This window comes from Hylaeus anthracinus, unplaced genomic scaffold (assembly GCF_026225885.1).
Source record: "Hylaeus anthracinus isolate JK02 unplaced genomic scaffold, UHH_iyHylAnth1.0_haploid 11982, whole genome shotgun sequence".
In the NCBI taxonomy this organism is placed as follows: domain Eukaryota; kingdom Metazoa; phylum Arthropoda; class Insecta; order Hymenoptera; family Colletidae; genus Hylaeus; species Hylaeus anthracinus.
The window spans coordinates 5,830,409-5,856,047 of NW_026534330.1; the positions used below are offsets into that span (position 1 = coordinate 5,830,409).

General features: G+C 36.2%; 1 protein-coding gene across 3 annotated transcripts in view; it reads right to left on the reverse strand.

The window, feature by feature from the left end:
• LOC128886345 (neuronal acetylcholine receptor subunit alpha-7-like) overlaps positions 1–25,639 on the reverse strand; it is a 454,660-nt gene that overhangs the window by 41,028 nt on the left and 387,993 nt on the right. For all 3 annotated transcript variants that reach the window (XM_054141148.1, XM_054141149.1, XM_054141147.1), the window contains one exon: positions 12,208–12,252. In XM_054141148.1, coding sequence (XP_053997123.1) covers positions 12,208–12,252 — 45 coding nt within the window. The remainder of the gene's footprint in view (positions 1–12,207; positions 12,253–25,639) is intronic.

Sequence of the window (25,639 nt, forward strand, 5' to 3'; positions counted from 1 at the left end):
GGTGGTAGCGTGTTTCATGTATACACCAGCACACTGATTAGTTGGATTCACCCTTGGAATTGGGGCAGCGATTCCGAACTATTCGAGAAGTTCATTTAAAGAGCTCCAGGCAAAATTCTTTCACGTCCTCCGCGGGGGAAACTTTTCGCATTAACCTTTTAGAAACATCGTTGGAAACGTTGACTGCCTAATAATCCGCCGTGCGTTTGTTTGCGGTGAGAACTGTTAATTGAGAATAGGAAGTATTCTCTCCCTATACAGACAATTAATATTATATAGGAGGACAATTTATTCTCAGAGTTTAATCGACTGAATAATTCAATCATCATATATTTTCTTTAATGTACATGATTCTCAATAGAGTTCATCTATATTCTTTTTATATATGGACTTCAACTTATATATTTCACTTCAACAAGTAGGAGGTAAAGTGTCTCTTCATTCGATATTCAAAAGTATTTTGATCAGAATGTTTTATCACTTCAACAGTAAATTAATAAATAAATAATATCCAAAATAAATTGAGGAATTCTTATTTCGAATACCTTAGAAAATCGCGACCATAATTGTTCGTAATTATAAACCGTCCTGTGTCTTTTGTGTCTGTGGATTGAACACAAAAAAGATTTGAAGTCTTCTTTGAACTTATCCTCACGGTGGTTAAGAACCGCTGCTGTAGAAGGAAACCGGATCGCTGGTTTCGCAACTAATTTTAAATCTCCATTCTCTTGTTGAAGGACGTAATTAGAGCGTTCCCCAAAGTTCGTCCGATTGCGAAGAACAGAGGGAAAGATGCAGTAGACGATGAGAAGATTATGTTGAAATGCAAAGTCTTTAGAATACGTTAGCGTTCGCCTCGTTCCAGATTGTATCTATTTTGTGAAAATTAAGGAACATACAGTGATCTCCCATCGGACAATGACGTCGTTAGTGATCAATATATCTCATTACGCCGATGGAACAGATGTGCCCGTTTGTCGTTTCCAAGGAAATGTTATTTCGGAACGTCCATCAATTTAAATTTTGTTCAATAATTGCGAATAATTGTAATACCAAACGTCTCTATCGTTGATTCATACAATGCCAATGCTCGGAATACTTCTGATTCAGTATTTATGGTTCAATGAGGAAGACATTACTGTCGATAAATATTACCAAAGACGCGTATCCTGGATTAAAGTACTATTTTCAACAATCATTTGTAATTTTAATTTATTGAATATTTTTAATAAAAAATTCAAAGTATCAACGAATATGTATATTTCCATTAAAAAGAAAAACATAATCAAATAAATTCTAAGGAAAAGGGGTAATTAATGAGGTACTTATTATTAAAAATAATAATTTTTCGCATAAAATGCTTTAAATTTACAAATTTCAATTCGAAATTGGAGACTCATTGTATAGTACATCGCGAAACGTGTTTCGTATAAACTTTCTATCAATATTTACAGCAAATTGAACAGTTCATTCTCAATCTGATTGAATTCTCGAAGATTAGATTGAATTCAAATTACCAGCGCAACTGTTTGGAGTAAATCAATCGATTATGTTCTTGAGCTAGGAGAAGCTGCGGTGCTCTCCCAAAATGTTTGCCCCTGGAAATATCTTTGGTTTCACAGCTACACCTCTATTTCCTCAGACGAGTGACCTAATTAGACCACGTCACGAAGTTCGTCAGAAGGCACATGGGACTGAATCGACGGCAGCGACGAAAGTAGAGACACAAAGATGAAGTAGGATATGACAATTTCATGAAAGCTTGTTAAATCTCGTAAATTGTGTTTCGAGAAAGTGGGCTAATTGTCTAATATGCTAGATTAACAAGCTTTAACGACATTATTCTGGCAACAATCTTAAACAGTACACCAACGATTAATAATACATATTATTTTAACATGCTTAACAGACTGATGATAAATCATTTGATTTATTTGAATTTATACATATTATAAAGAGAATTTCAAAAAACAATTCACTACTTAACAATTATGTAGTTAATGGATTTGTGCAATGAACAGCTCATACATAAATATAAATTTGAATGGTTCTTGTGAATCGATTCCTTCAGTTACAAACTCAGAAAGTAGTATTTTCTGGCCACCTACCTGGGAGTGATGAACCGTGCCCCTTATCTTACCACGTGCAACTCTCGCACAAAGTTTTGACCAACCATTTAGAAATAACGTGTATTTACGTAATGGAATGAAAGCACAAAGTTCAGGGAGCATGACATCAAGTTCAGGCCACCTTGCATTTAATTTATCGTATACGGTGAAACCGAGATACGCAAATTTCAGGTTGAAAGAGTTCGTTGAACCTCCTTTTTAAATTGCTTCGCTGGCATGAATTATCACCGACCAGAAATGGGATAGTGGAGAAGAACTTAAGAGACTATATTTAGCGTTACAGGATTGCAAACTAACGGAGTGAAGTAATAAGTGATTGCTGCCAAGAAGCACGTTAACGTGAATTTGCAAGCAAACAGGTTGAAATTTTGCACCTTGAGTTCACAATACGTCACTGGCTTTTGATCAGACCACAAACTCGTGGCGTAACTCAATTCTCGTTGAGAGCTAGTTAATACACCCTCGATTGCTTGTGTGACCTGAATTTACCCCAAAGTGCCACCCTATATAAGGAATATTTGCTCGCATGTATGCAGATGCCAAACCGTTCGAAGGAAACACGTTTTTCGGAATAAATATTAATTTTTCACCCGCACCAAGCAGTTTCAAATTATTCATTATTATGTAAGTCCTATCATCAAGCTTCTTATTCTCTGAAACACTATGTAAACCACTTATATTTGACCTCTTAATGCTAAAGCATTACATATGGTTACAGACTATGTGTAGGTGTAGATTCAGGCCTAACATGAATATCTATGTGTAGGTACTGCTTTATTTTCCTTATTTGATCTATTATTTTTTGCTTCAAAAATTCCCTGAAAACCTTTTATAATTTTTTCTTCTTGCGTTGAAAATTATTTTTAGTCATATCGTTAGCAACCAAGAACCACGAAACCTAAGTACTCAGTATAATATTGAAATTAAACATTTCTTTAGTTTTTCCTGTAAGGCTGTTCTGTTATAAACCTACATTTATTATTGCTGCATGGTAAATTGTACAATTACTACAAAACGATATATTCCTAGCTGGTCTGCTCCCGCAGATGCTTTTAAGTAATCAAACATCTATCGTGTATACACCTTTTCAGTTAAATAAGCAACAAATGATACTTCGTTGCACGTATTGAATTTATGTACGTACTGTAACGTAGATGGGAGTTTTTGCATGTTGAGTTTGCAATACATTAGAACTCCTTTGACTGAAAACCACCAGCAACAGCCCATCTAACTCGATTTTCTTAAAAGCTTCTTAACGTGCCCGCCGTAAGAGCTGGGCTGGCTTTCTATTCAACGTTACGCCCTGAGACGTAGAAAACTAAATCAATCAGTCTAGGAAGAAAGCTTATTCTAAAGGAGACGTGTATGCAAATTTCAAATAATATTTAATGACGCTATCGATGAATGTGATTATGATTTCCTTTTTCTTTTTCACTATTTACAGATTTATAGCACACAATTACTAATTTATAGCATGCAAAAAAGGGTTGTAATCAAATAAAAAAGTTCAATTATAAATTTCATCTCAACGAATTTATCGAAACTGCATTGACACAAGTTAATTATTGTAAACAACACTTCGCACCAAATAATGACGAAATTCTATTGCATTCATATCTAAATCGTTTCGTTCCTTCAGGTGCCATTCCCATTACACCGAGTGACTGTAAGATAGTTAATTACAAGATCAATCTTATCAGGGAATTGCAAGTAAACGAATCGCCAATCTAGGATCTTGAAGAAACGCGCAAGGAGTTGGAATTGGGATTTGAATGGATTTAATCTTTCATTTAAAGTAGAACTTAAAGATGAAACTTTCCAAAGCTTATCTCTAATCTTCATTTACTGATAATCTCTTTAGCCATGGATCCTTTTAAATCAAGGAGATTACCCTTCATGCTACAAAGCGAAGCAACGGTCTTCATAATCTCTGCTGTTATTGAGTTTCCGAATTTCCCTCAATGCTTCAATGATAATTAACTATAGAGATTTGTGAAATTATGGTATTTTTGCGTGTTGTACTTTATTGGTTCTAAACAGTTAGGTATTGCATCAAATTGGAGGCAAACAATAGCCTCTTACTTTATCACATACAGTATTCTCTAGATATGGGGAATATTTAATACCTTTCCAATTATACTAACATAAGTTATGTCACATTTAATATACAAACTTATAATTGCTTAATATGCAAGATTGCTATTCATTGATCTGGGCCAATAGCACGTTCAGACGTTAAAGTGCCCTTACTAGGCTGCTATAGACTATCAGTCGATCCCAATTCAGACGGTGGCAGGTACATTAACGAACCTAATCAAACGAGGATTCTCGGCGCTCTGGTACTCTCGACTTGACTTGTCCTGTCACTGATGGCTACTAGTTGGCAGGGACAGTTGAGCATACATTGCGAGTGAATTCAAATAGGGCGAAAATGACTTCATTCGGATCACGATGGAAATCAATTCGTCATTAGACTTTTTTTAAAATTTATCGTTGACTTCAAATCTGATGTCTCAGTATATTGGCACGATTTTTATCGGTTAAATAATTGTTCCTTCGAAACCATTCTACTAATTGAATTCGTTATATTTTTATACGATCAAGAACTATTTTCATAAGGTGATAAAAAGGTCCATACTATTAATAATAAAATGAAGACGTAAATCAGTCATTTTCAACTATATATCGTGCATTGTCAATCGATTTATTGAATTTCCATTTTGATACAACCTTTTAATATTTCCAAGCACTGATGAGCGATGCTTTCAGTGAAAGAGCTCCTAAACTGTGAATAACTATAAAAAGGATAGATTGAATTCATAATTCAATCAGAATTCTATTTCGAGCCACCCGGTATCTACATTTCACGGAGTGACTCTCTACGAGATAAGACATGTTCATAAATAAGTAGACGATACGTAATTGATATATGTGAGCAAACAATTCACAAAGGGACTAACAGTATCGATATTATTCGTCAGACAGAGGATAATTGAAATTCGTTAGGCGGACGTTTTGCACATCTGAGAAAACACAAGACAGACGGTAATACAAAGCGATAAAATTGGCCTATTTCCAAGGAAATATTACACTTTGTAACGAATAACACTGAACTGGAAAATTGTAAAATAAACTTGTACAACCATATTCTACGCAAGCCTCGATTACAATAAGCTCTGTACAGTGCTGATTTTATTAGTATAGAAGCTGTTATTTTGTCTAGAAGGTTATTTTTACGTGATCCATATTTTGTTCGTATAAAAATAATCTTTGTCGAACGTGCGAGACGCTTGCGACTCTCTGTTGTGACGTACCACACTTCGTTAATTTTCATCCCGTAGCAACTCTGTCTCAATTTTCGATAACCAGGAAGAATAATAAATCATGATACCTGAAAGTGAAGGATTATCTACTCGAGGCAAGATGGATGATTGATAACCATTCGGATCACTACCGTGACACAGGAAACAATTCTACGTTATCAATATCATAATCGTGTAATTGAAGAGGTCCCAAATAAGATGGTCAACAACGTTTTCCAACCAGCGGCAGTATAAAATAATTGTTGTTACACAATATTTCGAAACAAGCACGAATGAACTTTATCGTCGTAAATATTTTTCGGCGCTTCGCTACGGCGAGATAATGAAGAGAAATATATTTATTTGAGCGAAAGAAACTTTCGTCATTACAGGAGACACTTGATAGGACGCCTCGAGTGGCAGAGCTCCCTCTTCCTCTCCTTTTTCCCCGCTCATCTCTCTTAGGTGAACGCACAAAACTGGAGAAACGGAAATAGGGACACGATGGGAAGCTAGCGAGGGAGGCATAGCGAGATGGCGAAGAGGGAAAGAGAGTGCACCTAGCGCTGACTTCGCTCATAATACCATAGAGCCGTTAAAGCTCACAGACAGGCGAGTACTCCGCCTACTCGAATCGTGCTCCACTCTTTTCTAGTGGAGGCCAAGAAGTTACACCCTACCGAGAAGTTCGTTTCTGCAATCATGGACTTTCACGTAACTACGCCCCGGGTACGACTGTGTTAAGCGACTGCACTTCAAGCCGCCTCGGAACTACTTCGTTGATACCCCAATCGAAATCGTTCTGAATTCGGAATTCGGAATTTACCGAGGCAGACTAGAGGATCCTGAAACTGATTTGGTTGGGAAACGTTTTCCGGTCGCGAATGGAAACCGTGGTTTATTAACAAAGGTAGTTTGAACATTCAGGGGCTATTCAATGTCGTTGATGTATATTTAACAACTGTTTTCATCGACTTTGTGTTTTCAATCAGCGATGAACTGATGGACTTTTCCAACTAAACGATCCCATAATTCCACTATAAAAATTCTATTGATTACAGTACTTTTTATTCAAATGTAATTTATTTGTTGGACCGATAGTTTGTTTTCCAGAATCGGAAGTGATCAGGATTAATGAAGTAAAAAAACAGCGTGGACGATTGACAGAAAAATATTGTCACATCAGTCAACGTCGCGTTAAATAGGATTACATTGGAGAGCCCAGAGCGCAGAGTGTTCTCCAAGTAATGAAACGAGTGCTTCCAATCCGATAATGAATCGTTCAAATTGAAGTCGAAGAGTCGGATGTAATATTAAAATTTCAATTACAATGGAAATCACAAGACAAGCTCTTGGAAATCAATATCCGATAAATTCAACAACAATTGAGCAATAGAGCATCCTTTAACGTTGATTGAATTACATGTCTGTATACTGTCCACGATTGTTCTTCTTTCCCTTGAAAGGATTGTTTCGACTATTAAAATTGGATATTATCAGATTTAGCTGTTAAACATTACATACTTAATGTAATATTTCGCGTAATTGAATTGAAGTATCGTTGCCAAGCGTGAAATTAAATGAATATCTGAGTAGTGTATTCAACTAATTAAATACTTTCTTATTTTATTTTAATATATTGTAATATGATGTTATATCAATGTAAAACGTTGTATATGTTTCGATCTATAAAATGGCTGATATTTATCGCCAATTTGTTAGGAAACTTTTACAGAGTTTTAAACTTATAAAAGTGTCCCGAAATCCATGAAACATGTTATTATTTCATCGTGTTTTGTTATCAAAAATATCATACAGTTTCATCCATTTAGAACCCAAAATATTCAAACAATTCTGGTAATCATTTTAGTACATTCGATATTCCAAAGAAAAATCATAAAAGATGTGATAAATGTTATGAAACTTACCGAGATTTTGCAGAATATGTTGTTTCACAATAGTGACATGCAATGAAATCGTTGCTTTGCTTCGTCTATCAGCATAATAGAAAATTATGGCACAATATTAAAATGAATGAAGAAAAATAATAGAATAAAGATAAATAATGTACAATTGTGTTTGGAATTGTTCCACGAAGAGCATTTAAGACAGTGAGTGTATTACCAATTCTCGCGATTTCTCAAGCGATAATTGAAACAAGAACTTCGACAGTTATAAGTAAAAACGAAACAGAAGTACGACTGGAGACGACGAGAAGGAATTTCGCGAACGTGAGAGTACGCTTGATTAACTCTGTTTCTACTCGTCACATGGCAGACTTCGAGTGTCAACTAAGGCCGTCGAATGCGCAGCAAACCGTACACGTCTATTCCGTGTCTCTGAAAAGCATTTGTCAAACGAGGGGTGGTAGGGGGAAGGAGGCGAACAAATGTATTTTTCAATTTGTTTAGGGAACAGAGTTTCGAAATTGACTTTATGCCGACCGGATGAATGAGGAGACACGAATGAAATGCGTTTGGATCGAAATTTAATTCTGCAGTGGACCAGGTGGCCCATATCTTTTACAAATAGCAAACTATTCACTTCGGTCCGCTCAACTATTCAGTGAATGTCATCATTCGTTTCGAACAACGAACTTGATAAAATAACACGACGATGAAAGGATTTCTTGAAACATTGATCGATTCATTTGATTATAGACCGTTTTTATCAACTTCGTTTCCCGCCATCCCGGGTATAGAAAATGTATGTCAAACATTTAAAACGTAGATGAAAACGTTCCATAATAAAACGTTTGAATGGAGAAATATTTATAAATATTCTAACCACGAATATTCCGTTCGAATTTAAATATGCGGAATGTAGGAACCTACATAAAACCAGGGTTCCATTAATACACGCGCTAAAAATTTATTAAATGCAGACGCACCGAAAAAAATATTATTTTTGCAGGATAGGCTTCCCAACTGTCACGAGGAAATTAAAAAAATGAAAATGTAGGTTACCTTGACAAAAGGTTAAAATTACTCTACCAATATTTTGTTTAATTGTAATTTTATTACTTTCGTATGCAATGATTCTATTTAATTCGATTGAAAATTTCATTTCCTTAAAGAATGGGCACGATAGCACGAATGCGTTAATTCAATTTCGATATAAAACGACGAATTTCATTCTAATATCTCTTTCATTATCCAAAACAAACATCAACGTGATTTTCTTTTTTTTTTGTAATGTAATTATTCAAATTACATCAACGTTTAGCTGGACGAACTCGGTAATTGCTTATAGTATGCACTAGCACACGCAAGTCTTTAATAACTAATCAACACCCAACTCGCTGACATGAAATAGCGTGCACATATGCAAATTGCGGGACCCTGGGTACACATTCGTGTAATACGTATTCCTCACACGCTGCGGTGTCGAGATCCAGAGACGCAGTATGTACCTTTGCATTCTCTATCGCGAGATCTCAATGAAAACTATGCAAATTCATTGCAACGGTGGCTCATATAGATTCACCGTGAATTAAGGAGACTTTAAAATGAGGCGTATCTTATTATACTTAGCCCACATTGTCTCCTGAGCATACATTCTGCAATGTTAATACGCGTTATACTTCCTGCTGTTTTTTGACCTATTGTTATGATAATGGAATTAATTATCCCTGGTCGAAGATCGAATCTACGTTTAGTGTGAAAAGCAATATTATTACGCGTTGGTTTGTGTGAGTTTAATAAAATTAAAGTATATCGGTCTCTTTATTATGTCGTTAAAAAATAATGTGCAGAAAGTGTGATAGTCATTGTTGTATAAATAACTTTTTACAGCCACGCCAGGTCAAATTGTCGATGACATATCACGCAGGAAATTTAATTAAAAATTGGAAATAAAAAATACTTGAAATTAAAAGATGAAAGTAGAGACAGTTCTTGTCCGTGTGAAATAATGAAAGTTCTGTCATCTTTCAATATTTTTTGACGAATATTTGAACTAGAAAATAATGTCTTATTCCTAACTATTCCTGATATTCAAAATTATTTTCCACGGTAATTATTCCTGCATAGAAAAATATTAAGTCCCATTTTTTTACATCATTTATGACACGGAATCATCGCTATATTATTCGTAACGTAAATTTCAAGAACTTTTACGTACAAAAAATATTTAGTTTGTGTTGCCTTGTACCCCTCTACCGAAACAAGTGTGTTTGATAGAAATGTTATTAGAAAATGTAGGACGCGGTTCCGATACGTGCCAACGTCGAATATATCTCGAATATCTCCGAGTCTTATTCGAAGTCGTTGAATATCTCCGAGACTTACATTCAACGAGATATCAGCATTGCGAGTCAAGTGCAGCTGCGCGTTCTGTTCCCTCGGTGCATGCACTTGACATCCGAAGGTACGGGGGGGGGGGGGGAAGGTTAGAAGGCAGGGAACAAAACTTTTCACCGTTCCGCCAAACATTTACACACGCTCGCGTTTTCAGCAATTAAATGTAAATACTTCGCGCAACGAAAGTCAAAAGTGGCATCGTGTCGCGGTGCGTAATTATTCCTGAAAGCGAGAGAAATCATGAGTAGCTTTGGGGGCAGAAAGTTAAACGAGCCCGAATGAGATCCATTTTTAATCAAGCAGGAGAATTCGAATTACGGCAACCGAGGAAAGTTTTACATATAAATTACACTGGAGCGATGCACTGTAATTTGTATTGCTTAACAGAGTATAATCATGACAGATCATTTGAGAAGATATTACACGGGCAATTATCCTAACGATGCAGGTACATATTTCAAATTGAAATCGTTCGATTTAATTTATGATCAGTTCATTCTTGTTAATTGCTTTCATTTTCCGTTATGCAAATACTTGCTGCATATTCGACTTCGTATGTTAATAACAACGGGGTGTTTGACATTTACTTTCATTTAGAAACCATTGTAAAATACAGGAAGCAATGTTTCTTATGATTACATTATATGGAAGCTTTCACAAGTTAAAGTTTAATAATCTCAATTGTAACCAATGCTTTATACGCAGTTGATATACAGGTTAATTCTAGAAATGAAAACCAGCTCCAGTTCATATTCAAACAAAGATATACAAAATTGGCGCAAGGTAAAGTTGAGTCAAATGCAATATGCACTCGCATTTTAAATGAAATTCTGCATTTTCTTTCATAAAAACGTTCTCTTCTTCATACTGTATATTGAAGTAATTTGGCATGACTTTATGAAATATTTCATGTTTCACGTAGAACATCACGATACGATCGAGTGTAATTTTTGTCTTTAGTTTAAAGATTGAAATCTCTTTCGAGTATACAAATGTATGTTGAAATTAAAATATTTAGATATAAACAAAAATATAATTAAATAGAAACCACAGTGATAAGGAATAAATATTATTCGTTACCAAAAGATACCATTGAATTGCTACGATGAAACGGAAAGAAGAGTCTCGCAATCAACCGTGGTTTTAATTAAACAACAAAAAACAGGAAGTACTTGTTTATCGTTCCAATCAAGAGAATTTCTAATTCATTGGTTACATTTCCGATTTCCCACAGATGCAATTTCTATACTGTAACGTAACCACTAACCTAAGTTCTCCACCAAACATCAAAGAATCATTCGATATTAACGAAGCAAAAGAATACTCGCATTATCCTTCTCGTAATTGTTTGTTCGATTCGATGTTCCAGGCGCAGGAGTTTCCGCGAGGTTCATCAATAACAGTTTTCTGCCCCGGTGATCCCCGGGTCAAGCTCGTTGCGAAACAATTTGGCTCGCGTGTTGACGTTCCCGATCGTCTGAAATATTAATTCCCGAATCACCCGAACGACTATCAAGAGTACGTGATTAAGGCTGTGCGCGATGCAACTTCTGTTCGGTTGTAATTGTTGACACAGGGTCGCGGTAGGGGATGATCGGTCGATTTGTCAATCGGGCAAAACATCATCGTAGAATCGTTAACTGAGAATTTGGGTCATCGCAAAGCCGTTCTTGCTACGGCTCGGCAGTGGTTGTGAATGAGGGCGAGGATTGACGAGGCATAAGCCGTTGGAAATGAGCAACGACAAGCGTTTTAAAGCGCGGTTCGAAACCTCCTGAATGGAAATATTACGACAGTCTACCCTAATAAGGGTGCGCCACTTCAGCCACTCTGTCGGTGGTACCTGTTGCCCGTGACTCTATTAATAGTTCCAGTTGATAAGAATCCGTTACGAGCATGATTCCAAGTTGAAAATACTTCGGTTCCGCGGTACTACTCTCCAGCAGTTTTCTGGACATCTTCAGAACAGCCTCGGTTCATTTTAGCGTCGAGCATCGTGGGCAAAATTGAAAGTACTGGAAAGCAAACTGCAAACTTGTAGCGTGCAATTACGTCTGTAATAGCTTACAATAACAATTAACTCATCGCGCAAATTGCATTTTTTTTTTTTCATCAAACTAAACTTCTCCATACATATATTTTCTGTTGACAACAATATTTGCAAATTAATTTCAACGAGCCTGCGCGTTTCGATTGCGTAAACGTAATTACGAAAATCGAATCCTTTTGAAGAGCTTTCGAGCACAAGCAGCACAAACAATTGTAGAGAGACGTACGAGTGCGTTTAAATGGAAAACAAGGGAATGATCAAAATTCAAAATGATTTCGTCGTCCGTAATACAATTTTTCATCCACCATGGAACACCTGAAATTTATTCAATACATTCCGATTGCTGCGTTCGTAGACGGTCGTTTATCAAATTCTAACGAGTATTCGATATAGGATTTACCTATATTATAAATTGTTGAACTTACCAATTTCAGCCAAAGATTTGTGATGAGCAGTTGATTCTTCTCGTCCTGAAACATAAGAAATGTTTATTTGTAGCAGTTGTTTTTCTTAAAGCTGTAACAAAGCATATAATTATCAAAAAAATCGTATAGGAAATTAATTACTTCGAAATTAAAAGAAATTATATTAAAAAATCATGAAGGTTGATGGCAACGTTAAACGAACTTTTGTCGACGCTACTTACTCGCAAGTGCAAACGTAATGTAATGTATGTTCTTCATTTAATTTGCATGCTACGGTAATAAAAATCTCCAACGTAACATCCCTCCATGTAATTACGGAGCGTGTATTATGCAATCAAAAAATGTATTCAGTTTGTTAAGTAGTTATAAATATGAAAAGCCACAAATTTTAGATTTATAATACAGCAAAATGTCATTAAATCTTGAGTATCTTTATATTAAAATATACCGGCAGGTTATCTTCATTTTGAAGTACTTTATACACAAACCAGCTCTAGTTTTCACATCAGATTACGGAGATACGTGACATTTAATATTCATAGGATTTCTAAATTAGGATGGTAGATAACATATCTTCAGTTTCAATCAGTAGGATTTTCGATTTTTAAGGAAGCCCAAATTAGATGCGAGCTTTGATTAGAAACATTCTAATCGAATCCATTTATCAATACGTGGAGAAAATATTATTTTAATTTGTAGCATTTATTAACTCAATGACTTTCAGATACTGCTACTGGTGTTCAAAAACCACTGAATGAAATATTTCCTTTATAATATACTGAGTGATTTTTTAGACACGCAGTGTAAAGGAATAAAATACATTTTAAACATGTACAAATAAAATTTATCATAAAGTCTAATGAATAACACAGCTATGAGAAATTCAAATATTCCACTGATCAGGTCACTTCATGCCAAAAGCTTTGACAGAAAGCATTAATAAAGAAATGTCATCTCTCAACTAAAATAAATTGAGTAGGGAAGGCAGTACTCTGCTAAGGTATTCCAGGGCCACGTGAAATCGAACCGAAATGTAAATCCCATGTCACACCAGGTAGCACGACGCTCGCGTGACACAATACCACTCGAACAGTTACCAATCCGTATTTGTTCCGTCTCCGTTGATCTACCACTAGAGTATCTAGAATTCGTTTCGTCTGCAATACAAATTCTCAAACGTATCACGTAAACCAATAAGTTTCCAGTGTCGTATTCAATCGGATTTTTCTTCGAATGACGATCGTGCCTCTCGCATAGAAGGACCACCCGAGTGGTGTCAGTGTGTATCACCTCGGATTCGAAATCAAAAACGAGGAGGGAGCTTTAACCAGAAAAATGTGGTACAGAAAGAACGGAAGCCTTTGTCTCGTGAAAAAGGAGAGAAACTTGCATCGACTTTTTGGTCTCTGATCGAACGAACATGAAATTGTGACACATTATTGCGAACGGATTATGTAACAGTGCGTATTTTACATTAATATCTTAAAATAGCGGAGATGCTGTTGAAACTTTCTAAATGGTCGTCTCTCATATTTCCACATTAACTCCGCTTAAATTTTCATTTAGAAGGGACGAAGGGGAGCGTTTCTATAACGCTGGTTTCCCATTAACCTTAACTAACACAATGTGCCGTGAACTTTCGTAATTATTTTTCCCCTGTCCTTGGCAGTCTCAAAAAAAAAAAAAAAAAAAAGGAAAAACGGAAAAGGATTGCGCAATAACGCAAAGACACACCGTATTTTTCGGGCGTAGAGCTCAACGGTGACAAAGAACGCAGATCCTCTTCCCCGTCTCGTTATCTTATTTATCGAGCACGGTTGGAATTACTAACTAGGTCGAGGTAATTAATAAAACGCAATAAGCCCTGCTAACTCTGTCTTTCCCTTAACCAACGACAAGCAGGAAAAGAAAATCCCGAATGATCATTAATAACGACGAAAAAGAGCCTCCCCTCACTCGAGGCTTTCTGCTTCGACAATCGCCTTGTAATCATTTATCGAATTCCGTAGCGATTTATGATTCGGATCTCTCTGGCACTTGGACAGCGCATCAATTACGGAAATAGATTACGTACACTCAATTGTCTTCTACAGGGAAGCATTGCACATATTTTATCGTTTGACAAGAATTTGTTGAGACCTAATTGGACTGTACAAGTATGGCGTGAAGATGTAAATTTGAATAACAAGTAAAGTAGTTATTTCAATAAAATTTCAAATTTCAGATTAATTGAAATAAAATCTTTAGACAAATTTTATAAAAATGCTTGAAATTAAAAATTTTGAACAAAGTGTAAATTTCTGCTTTAATTTGTTGCAATTAAATGTCGTTGATAAGTATGGGTAGGTTTTCTTTTGTCTGTGACGCGTAAATTCGGTACCTTGAGGTAATGATCGCTATTTTTTGCACAAAGTATCGCGGCAATGGCTTCCAGCCGTTGGAAATGAGAGGCATAGTAATACGTCATTCAAGGTTAAAGTGTTGAAGCAGATTATAGAGTGGTTGAACAAAACTTAAGCTCGGCTTAGCATTTGGTTTACCACGCTTCGCTATCCGTAATAGCGTAAGACTTAAATTGACCCTAAGCTCCATCGTACATATAACAATCGGATCTCTGACATATTATAGAGCATTAGAACCAATTGCCAATGTTTCGTAGCATTGATGAGATTAATCTGTGAGAAAATATACAGGGTCTTTTTAAAGTACTGATATTGTGAATCACTGTTTCCAGCAACGACGAGATCGTTTTAAAATTTCTTGAGATTATATAACTTCAAACATGTTATACAAGTTAATTATTTTCGTATTCTATAAGCCAATTACTCCCCGTTTCATGTTCCGTTTATTTTCTTGAAATTACCTGAGTACGTAATCCTCTAATAGGTTTAAGTAGCGCATATTATTCCAGTGCGTTGTTAAGAACATTACGGAATGAAATCTTCTTGAGATCAAACTATGTTTAGCGAAAGCACGAAAACTTTAATATTTTCTACAATACTTATTAAGAAACACGTTCACAATTCCATTACCTATTAGGTATTTTTCGAAGTTTATGTATTTAATTAATTTACAATTAAAACTAATGTTTTCGTTAAACAACATTTATGTCAAAGTTATTAATGGGACATTAACACTTACGGATTTTTTGTTTTAATTATTATAATCACATTTGGCTGACCGCAATAAATTAACAAAACGTAGTATACAAACATTCGTTAAACAAAAATTCATCTACAACAGCATGATACAATTTCTTTCATAGTTTCAAGTTCAGGAATATTCAGTATTTAAAGGAATATTATAAACATTCCCAAATAAATTTCAGTATGAGTAAATAATTTTGATCTGAAAGTTTTCTAAATAGGCCGTTGATATGTAATAACGATCAATGACTTAAAGTAGCTTTACTAATTAAGATTGACTTAATCATTCGGAAGGAATGGAGTTTAAATTTTTTTTCATTGTCGGGTACATTTCGCAATCCTTTCCTTTCACCGTTCTCTCGTTACATCCATTATAAGAGAATCCTCGTCGTCGCTCCTTGACCGTATATCACGAAGTTAACAATCGGTACTTCGTCTTGCTTCTCAACGTCGCCAAGCGGCGACGCTTGGACGTTTCATGAGTGCAGGGTCCATTCCCAAGAAATGTACCTGGGATACGTTTCCGGCTTATCTTTCGCCTGTCCACGCGATAAACTGTTTTTCGATAATTGGATCTTATCGTTTGCTTTCGCCTCTTTTCAAAGACCCACGGTGGAAACCGTTCCAAAGTCCTGGGCTAAATCCGCGCGGCTGTGCCCTACGTTCGCTGCATAATTTACCATCTCGTTACAACTTTTCATTGCTACTAAGTCGTCCGACCTTACACATTGCCCGCAATTAATCGTAATTATGCACGAAGCATTGCTAACTTCGACTTAATGCTACTTCAACTTCCGCCGAACGTAATCCCTTCGAAAAGAAAGAGGCATCACCGAGACCGCAACGAGGAAGGGGCAAAGGGATCACGTGGTTCTAGCTGCCATTTATTACAGAATGCCCGTAAAACCAGAAAGAAAATAAATCAACTAGAATAATACATAAGTATATAGAGTAAGTATATAGAGTAACACGATGAGAAATGGGTTAGATGAAACTATTCCTTGCTATATTTTTATTTTGAGGATTAAGTAAGACAGTCTATTTTCTAATCTTCTTTTTTATAGTGAATTAAATTAACTGTTGTGACAATTTACATGTAGAATAATATTTTGGATTAAAGTATATAGAATAACAATAATAGAATTCTTTCCAAATATATATTATATCCAAAGAGTAGCGAATAAAGAATTAACTCTGCTATTTTGCTCAACGTAACCAAATAATAAACAAACTGCCGATATCATCTCGTAGACTCCTTCCAACGAAATGCTTTCGCTTAAATAACATCGGAGTTATTTACTCTGACGTATCGTAACGTTTGAAATTCATGTTACTAGCCAAGGGAAAACTGAATTGCGTCCAGAGTTCTATGAATTAGAATTGCAAATGTCCAAGCAAGTTCCGCGACTTCGACATTTTGTTGTGGGTTACAACGTCCCACGAACGAAGAGAAAATTGTCTTCCCTCGTTCAAAGCCACGTTGTGCGCTGCATCGCGATTTCGACGTCAAATCAATATCGGATGTAAGATGAAGCTGGGGTTAGGGAGATAAATCAAATTTCTGTCGTTCTACTCAAATTTCTTTGAAGCTTCCTTTCGCGAGCTTGACCTGGCCCCTTCTTTCTCTTGTTATCTGGAAATAGCTCAAGGTGTTCCGCTTTTTCTTCCCTTTTCCAGAGCTTCTAGGAGTTTCCGAGTTCTAAGATAGACTTGGGAGTTTAACGAGACGGTGACTTCAGCGTCACCACACGTTCACCTTCGGTTAACGAGAAAAAAGAGTTTAACCACTACGTGTCTGCACGGACAGCCGAGGATTGCCCGGGCCAGAGGGAGGTCTCTGACAGACGAAAAACTCGTTTATCTTTCACTTCGCTTCCTGCACTTTTTCCAGATTCTTGGCACCGCTGGAACCCGGACGAATCTTAGGACGCTGTTCTTCGTGCGGATGTAAATGCGTTCGGGGTTCCTTTGTTCGCGCTGACCCGAGAAGTGAGCGTTATTTATACCGTGAAATCCGTTTGGATACCGTTCTGTGGAACCGCCAGATCTTTTAACTTCATGTTTATGATAAGACCGGCTGTATTCTCGAAAGTTGGCTAAGTTGGAATTTGATAGATTTCAGATTTAGCGGAATTGTTGGAAAAGGGTATTTCTCCACTGCTGGAATTTTGGCATTGTATGTATTGATGATAGCATTAGTATAGTAAAATCGTATTTTGAGGACGAATTGATGGTCCTTTTATAACTTCCTTATATATTTAGACTTATCTACAGGATGAGTACCTAGGCTAGATTTTAGTGAATAGTTCATTTTATTAAATGGTAGTAAGTGGTTTATTTTAATACATTTTAGTAATTACAGGAAGCAATACGTGTGACAAGTGTTTATTAAGTGCACAAAAGATATCAGTAATAACAGGCCAATGAATTTGGAACGCAGTCGACCTTAAGGGCTAGGTCAGTGGTTGGCAACCATTATTGGCTCCAAGTCAGATCAGACAAATATATTCTTCTCTCGAAATTCGTAGACCAGCATTTTTTAATGCATTAGTAAAACTGAAGTTACTCGTAAAGGCAGGGTGAAGTTACAACACTAACAAAAATTGGAATGCTAGTGTTCAATTTGTTTATAAAAATAAAAACGTGAAAAGTCGAAAATAATCTTCTTTTTCAATAATTCGTGACTCAAAAGGCTATAAACTGATCCTTTCAGTAATTGGAATCAATTTGAACTGCGAGACATCTTGTAGTTAGCAGTGAATGGGTTAGAATTTCAGCTTCATAACTTTTTCAGTCATAATCAGAATATTTAAATAAGAATATAGAAACATATATTATGTCGCACAGAAACATTACGTACGCTACAAGAAAGTAAGTACGAGAATTGTGAAACCTTATGGTCGAATAAATTCCCCTAAGGTAGTTCCGTGGACTTCGGCATAATTCGATATGTTTGGATGAAAAAGTATCGGAAATCCATTTAGCAGCGAAGTTTTCCGGTCTCTGATTTTGATCTTTGTTATTTGATTTTATTTCAGCTCCAAGTGTATCCGAAGGGCTCGAGTTGTGCCACCTTTGCAGGACGCGACTTGTTCGGATTATTCTGATTTTATGGAACCGATGAGAATGCTCAGAATTTATTCTGGCGGGGCGAACACCGCCACCGGAGCATTGCGGTCATTTCAATCACCGCCCACAAGCCTCGTAACATGTACATCTGAACCTTGATATAGCCACTTGACACGTGTACTCCTTGCACGATTCTCCATGACCTAAATTATTATCCTTCCGGGGTAACAGGAATTTATTCTTTATCGGATTCCTATCGATCCGAGGGAACGTTTACCAGCATCGAACAATTTCCATGTTCATTGGATGAAGCTGTTTCGTAACCCTTAATTAACAATTATACGTCCCATTCCAGGACAATATATCGCGCTAGTTCGCGCTAATTGTTAATTTATAACGATTAGTTCGTTACGTTGTTAGCTTCACGAGTTTCATGGGTATTTGTACCCCCTCGACTTGGATGATATATTTATGAGATTAAATGTTATGCGACCTTATGGATAAATATATACCCAGTATTAATTAAGCTTTTCATTTATATATATATTTCTGTAGGGTAAGAATGGAGTAGGATAAAACAAGAATATAGAGTTTTATTTGTCTTCTTACTTCTCATAAATTTCTTAAATTTCAATCATGTAAATTTTCTGTATAAAATTCTAGAATTATAAAAAATACGATACTCGATGCATCCCTATGGTAATACCCAGAAGCCTAAATTTGTTTGAAATGCAGATGATGCATTAGATCATATACGAGTATAGAAATGAAATTAGAAGCCTATGTAATTTAAAAATCAATGAACATTGCTTAAGAAAGCTCCAAAGTTGATTCTACAAGAAATTCGCGACTCGAATTTTCAAAGACTCGGGTGAGAACCTGATTCACATGTTCGTCTTTACTTCGCCACATTTCTGGCTCACAGTGTGCATATATACTAGAACGTAATCATCTCGGAGGATATCTTTTTACCGTGAACCCTATAGCTCTACTATTCCTCTCTCGATACCGAAAATTCTGCTTCAAAAATGCTTTCTAAAAATTTCAACGATGCAGAAGACTCTCTAAAAAGGGTATGCATGTTGCACGTATTCCTCTTTCGAATTGATGGCGCTGCTGCATAAAATATACCAAAAATGCCAAAATGTATTTAAAAAAATATACAAGAAATACTTGTGGAAGGAATTTAATGTTGAATACGGAATTTGTTTAAAAATTAAATTCGAAAAAAGTTATTGTGGTTCAAATTACTCATCAGTAATTTGTATAATATTGGATATTGATACAGAGACACACAGATTTTTAGTTTTTGGGTTGTCAGGTGTGCGGAGGACAGAATGCATTGTTTGCTTGATGGATGAGGTTGAGTAGTAGCTGCGGTATCGACATTCATGTAATATCCGAGGAATAGCATAACGTGTTACAGTAGTCATTTGGGGAATGCCATAACGTCTCGTGGTCAATTTGCGTGCTCAGCTATGACGATGGGGTGATCGAATGATCAGTTGACCTCCATTCTGACTGTTATTGTTAAAATAGATTCAACTGAAAGCTGCGCCGATTGATTACTGTATACATCTACATCAGGTGTATATAAATAAAAATCTACAAACATATTATAATATTAAAGCTTTAAAGATTTTTGTTCAAATCAATACAAACAACGGAATTTTAATTTTCTTACAAGGAAATTATTTTTATAATTGAAAATAAATCTAGAATTGAAAGATGCAGTATTATTACGTAGAATAGCATATACTATTAAATTGTTTAATAGATGTTATTTTAAACGATTAATAATATTCGAAGTAATAATACTTGTACTATCTCCTCGCTTTTATTTTCTAATTAAGTCGAGAGATACATTGGGTCAAAGTTAATTATACATCAAGTCTGTTGATCTCTTCACGTCAAAGTGAAGTACTCTCTGAGGTACATTTAAAGTCGCAAGTACAATAGACAGAGATTTCAACGCGACAGAGGGCGGGAAAACTTTTAAAATTTAATTTTTCTTTTAAGGAGTTAAATGCACCCGCAGGGTATGCACTCTAGAGTGCCTTCCTTTAAATTTCTCACGGGATAAATGACAGTTGTTAATCGGGGCGTAATTGGACCCCTTAACAGTTTCAAAGCTTTCATGTGACGGGAGTATCGAATTAATCGCGTCCTTGCATCGAGCGGATGTAGCGGAGCAACAATAAGACTTCAAGTTACTTTCTGCCTCAATCGTTAGGCCTGAATGATCCAATAACGATGTTAGCTAATTTTCAATCGATTATTTAAATACTCAGGATGCTGAATTTTAATTCGAGTGCAATGAAAATCACTTTATCGGTGATTACTATGCGGCGACGATAAGCGTACACTTCACTTCGACAATAATGGTAATTCCTGTGTAAATTGCGAGACTTTTACTTTTAAAGGAAGTGACAAAAGAATTTCAATAATATCAAGAAGACTTCCTTTGTCTTAAATTATCATATAGTAAATGTTAGAAATGAATAAAACATATTTTTGTGTTAAATAATGAAGTAAATATTTGGTGGGATCGCCGCTGTAGAAATTCTGACTTGAATTCCGACAAAGATGTCGCTTCAATAGTTAATATCGGATTATTCCCGAGAGTCGGCGAATTGCATTTCAGAAGCTGTCACGTTGAAACGTTATGCGTCTTCTCTATAACTGATTATGACGAAGAGTGTATTATATGCGATCAGGCGAAAAGATCATAATAGATATTACAATTAATACATGTTACGCGTTTCACAATGGAAATTTAACTTCTCTTAATATTCGTAATGTTATTGTTGCGAGCACCCTTTGGATGGATCCAAAATTAATTGTTACTTATTAAAGTTCTCGTTATCCCGAAACTCAACATTATTAATATTTTCTGGATTGGCTAATTCTATTACATAAGTGATTGTATGATTTAATAACCTTATTCCTATAATTTGCAAATGAAATTAATTTTGAGAAAGATATTGGAATAAATTGTTCCAGAATTTTAATGGCAAACTAGCAGGGCCAACTCATAACTAAATTTTGTTAAACAAAAGTGTTCACGTGATTTAACAGCTTTGATTATAACGAAACGTTACAAATTGTGAAACGACATAACTGTCCCTGTTACAAAGATCAGCGAGTGCGATTAGTATTGCTGGATGTACAGACATGATAAATTTCTGAAGGCGAACTCAATTTCGGAAATTCGCCAAAGGTGATACCATGCGTGCCTCCATAACTCGTGCTTTCGCAGGAACATGTTTAGTATGCAAATTCGAATTTCAATTTATTGTGCGGGGGTCCACGAAGTTTGCTCTCAGAAGCTTCTGGTTTACATATCTCAAGTTCTGGTTATAGGATGGACAGGAATACCGATTGATTTACAGTTTTAATGGGTTCTGCAAGTTAGGAAATGCACGTAGTGTTCGGCCGGTAACGCCGAGACTGTTACGAATTACATTTAGAGAAGTCGATTCCATCAAGGTACTCCTTCAAATGCGAGGAGCTTAGATTCCATTGAATATTACACGAAGCACGCTTAATCTTTATTTCTCACATTATATGGGCAATGTTCGGATTTCAGATCTTCTGAAATTCACGGTTCAATGTTTGTTTATAATGAAATTAAAGGGAGGTTCAGTTTGGAAAATTTATCTATCTTAGGATCTTAAATGAAGCGGTACGAATTCGCGACGCGTATAATTTATATTAACGGGAGGTTCAGGTGAAACGTATCCCACAAAGTTTCCTTAAAGTAACGTTTAACCTGTTCGAGACAGTATCGCGATGGTTAAGAAGTAAGCAGAATTTACTCCGCCGCTGACCCCAAAGTTGAGTGGCGAAACCGCCGGGTGGTCTCTTGTGTCTAACTATGAGGTACACTTGTTCACCAAGGATGTGTTTGTGCTTCCCACCCGGCCTTATATTCGTACAGGCATTTTTCTTGTAACCACTGCACTCTTGTTCGTGGCTTTGGTTAACACCTGTAGATTTCCATCGTATGAGACACTAATTGCGACACTTGGCACTTCATATGTGAGAAGTAACGTTTCCAGCATTGTCACTCCAAAGCGTTTTAACTTCGTTATCTTCCTGCCTCGGGGGAAGCCTCGTTGTTTACTTTTCTCCGGGGGTGGAAACAACTGGGGAGAAAATTAATTTAAATACGTAATTCTTTGGAAACTTGATGTCACGTCTTCTATGATTACTTTTCAAGATTTTTATGTAATAGTGTTATACGAATTCAGTTTATTTAGTATGCCATTCATAGGAATTTGCATTGTTTAATGAACAACTTGGATTTTATTCGAGTAATAGTAGCATGGGACATTTAAATGTTACTAAGAGTTCCTGTTTTAACATGGAACAAAGGCTGTATTGAAGCGTAAAGTATTTATAATGGATCTACTTGTGTGCACTGAAAGTATTTAAATCATGTTGAAAAAGATGGTGAGATAATTTAATTTACGTAAATGATGAAATTAAAAGATCGTAAAGAATTGAGTTACATTAGGTATCATGTGTTTTATCATAACGTCTAGAAATTACAGTGATATAAATAAAAATAATTAGACCCATTATTTTATATTTCCAAGAAAAAAACTACGTGAAACTACAACGAACTGAATATTTAGTTTTTCCAGTCTTTCAATTATTACTTTTCATCGCGCTCACTTGGAAGCAATGCATATTGTAAGACTCCAGACGAACCTCATTGAATTTTTGAAACATGTACGAAAAGGTTCTCCGTCTCGGCGTTCGCAGTGAACTGGTCGAATGTTAATTTTTGTTTTAGAGAGCTCGCAGGTAAGCCAGACGGAATTACCATGTCAATTTCCCCCGGGCAACGTAAAAGTCTTGTAACCACGCCAACGTGCGCTTTTCCTTCCTGGTTCTCGCTACTTCGTTTTTCCATAGCCGAAAGAGCTAGAGTCTCCCACGCAAGTGTGCAACAAGTTGAACAATTAATGCTAGCGGAGTAAATAACGGCGAAACGAGGGTATTCTAAATGCAAGTGACATCGCTGCTGAAATAATATTGTTACCATCCTGAAATGAAGGTCTGGCCAAATAGAAAGTAGATTAGAACTCTATTACGGTTGTTTTTGTTTAGTACCGTCACGATTAGCGAATTTAATCCAACTTTTTATTTTATTTCTGAGAGAAATTATTTATTTTTAATTTGTAACGTGTTATCCAGAGTGGTACAATCCATATATGAAGGACACTATTGTATAGAGGTAATAGCTTCTAAGGTGATGAAATACAGGATAACATTTGTGAAGCAGTAGATGCAATCGAAAATAACAATGGACGAGCATACTTAGGTATGTACTATTTCCAATACGTTTTAAATTCAGTGTCTTCCACCGTAAATTTATTAATTTATCAATGTATAAGTTACAGATAAATTTATTAGTGTATACTTATTTCCTCAGGAAGTCGCCATTTTATAGTTAATATCAGCAAAAGTTTCTGGTAAGTCTGCATGCGGCTGAAACACTCTTCGGGTTTAATCGCGGCCATGATTTAAACTTTCCGTGGTTAATCTCTCGAAATGACCGACGCCATTATGCTCGAGTGAAATACCGTCGACTCGGGGGCAAAAGAAATTCGATGAACGCAAACTTCGAATTTCCTAAATGTTACATTCCGGAAACGGGTCACCGGAAATCTCCAAAGGCGAAAATATGCGGGATTGCGCTTCCAATTTCTTTGTGCGCCGGCTTTAAAGCGATTACAAAGGTTTCTCGGAATTCCGAGTTCAAATACGGGACACTTTGTCTCGCGAGATTGTTTCCAATTATTTAGTTCGGTTTACGTCTTCCGGGTCATCAAACTACCAACACATCTATTGTCGCGCTCGTGTTACGTATTTAATTAACTTCGGATACCGTTGCGTTTATTTACACAACAACGGTATGCCCCAGAAAATGTGCGCGTTTCAAATCATCGATTTGGAAAGTGGCAAGTATAGCAACACGGAATTTCTATTTAGGAAAAGCAAATTTTAGTTCATTGCCAAAGCATCATACAATTTTCTTAAATTTGTTCAAGAGTTTGTGTTTTCTTATCTTGGAAAGTTTTGATGATTTACATCAGAAATGAATGTGCTTTGAAGAAGCTATTGTTGAAAATTATGCAATGTTAATAGAATTCTTTTTTCAACTTGGAAATTCTTAACATTTGCACTAATTTGTCGTACTTAGTCTCTGTAGCAACGAGCAACTGCAATTAGAAGTTTGTCTGATCATGAACAGAATCATTCCACTTCCTGGTTTAACGAATTAGCCTATGTCTGGTTAAACGAGTAGAATATGTTCATATCTGCTCAGACCAACCGAATAATGCATTTATTTACTATTTTGTTATGTTGTAATATATGTTTACAACAGTGGATAACTACAGGAGAATACTGTTTGACCAGCAACAGACTCGTTCCACTTCCTGTACCGACTAGCCAGACCGTACCCTGGCCGCCGGACAAGTAGAATATGACCCTATATGCTCAGACAAGTCAAATAAGGCATGTGTCTACTTCCCTCCACCTCTTCCTACCACTATACAGTTCTAGAACTTCCCCTTAAACTGTAAACATAAGTTTGAAATAAGTTCAGGCATCCTGGGCATAGAATACCACGAACAGACTCTGTTCTTCGAAATGAACTCCGAACGCAGCGGAACGCGATAAGATTCGTTTATTGCTCTAATTTATCGTAATCTCGGCACTACGTGCTTGCGAAGCGTTAAACGAGAAATGTTTAATTAGGTAACAGCGAGGCTTCAGCTTATCGCTGGAGACAGGCAAAACTTTATTCGAACAATACATAATCGCAACAGTCTTCCGTGCAACGTGAATAACAATTTCATGTTGCAGCTTAAGATCTATTGCTTAGTCGTCGAGTAATTAGCAGATTGAAATTCTGTATTTGTTGTACGATGTTCATATTCGAATAATAATTGCTTTCTAGCCTGCTTAACCTCAGAGCTAGTACTGTCATTCCCTTTTCTAATTTAAAATCTATTATTTATACAACGTGTGATCAGTATAACGTTACACATATTTTATTCGTTATTGGACGTTTCCGTTTAAATAAGGATCGTCTTCTCAGTCTCGGAATTGAATGCTAGTGTACGATGCAGAGATGAGCAGTTGGCTTCAGATTATACTTTCCCGAGAAACTTACTTTCTTGAGTTGCGTCACTTTAGAA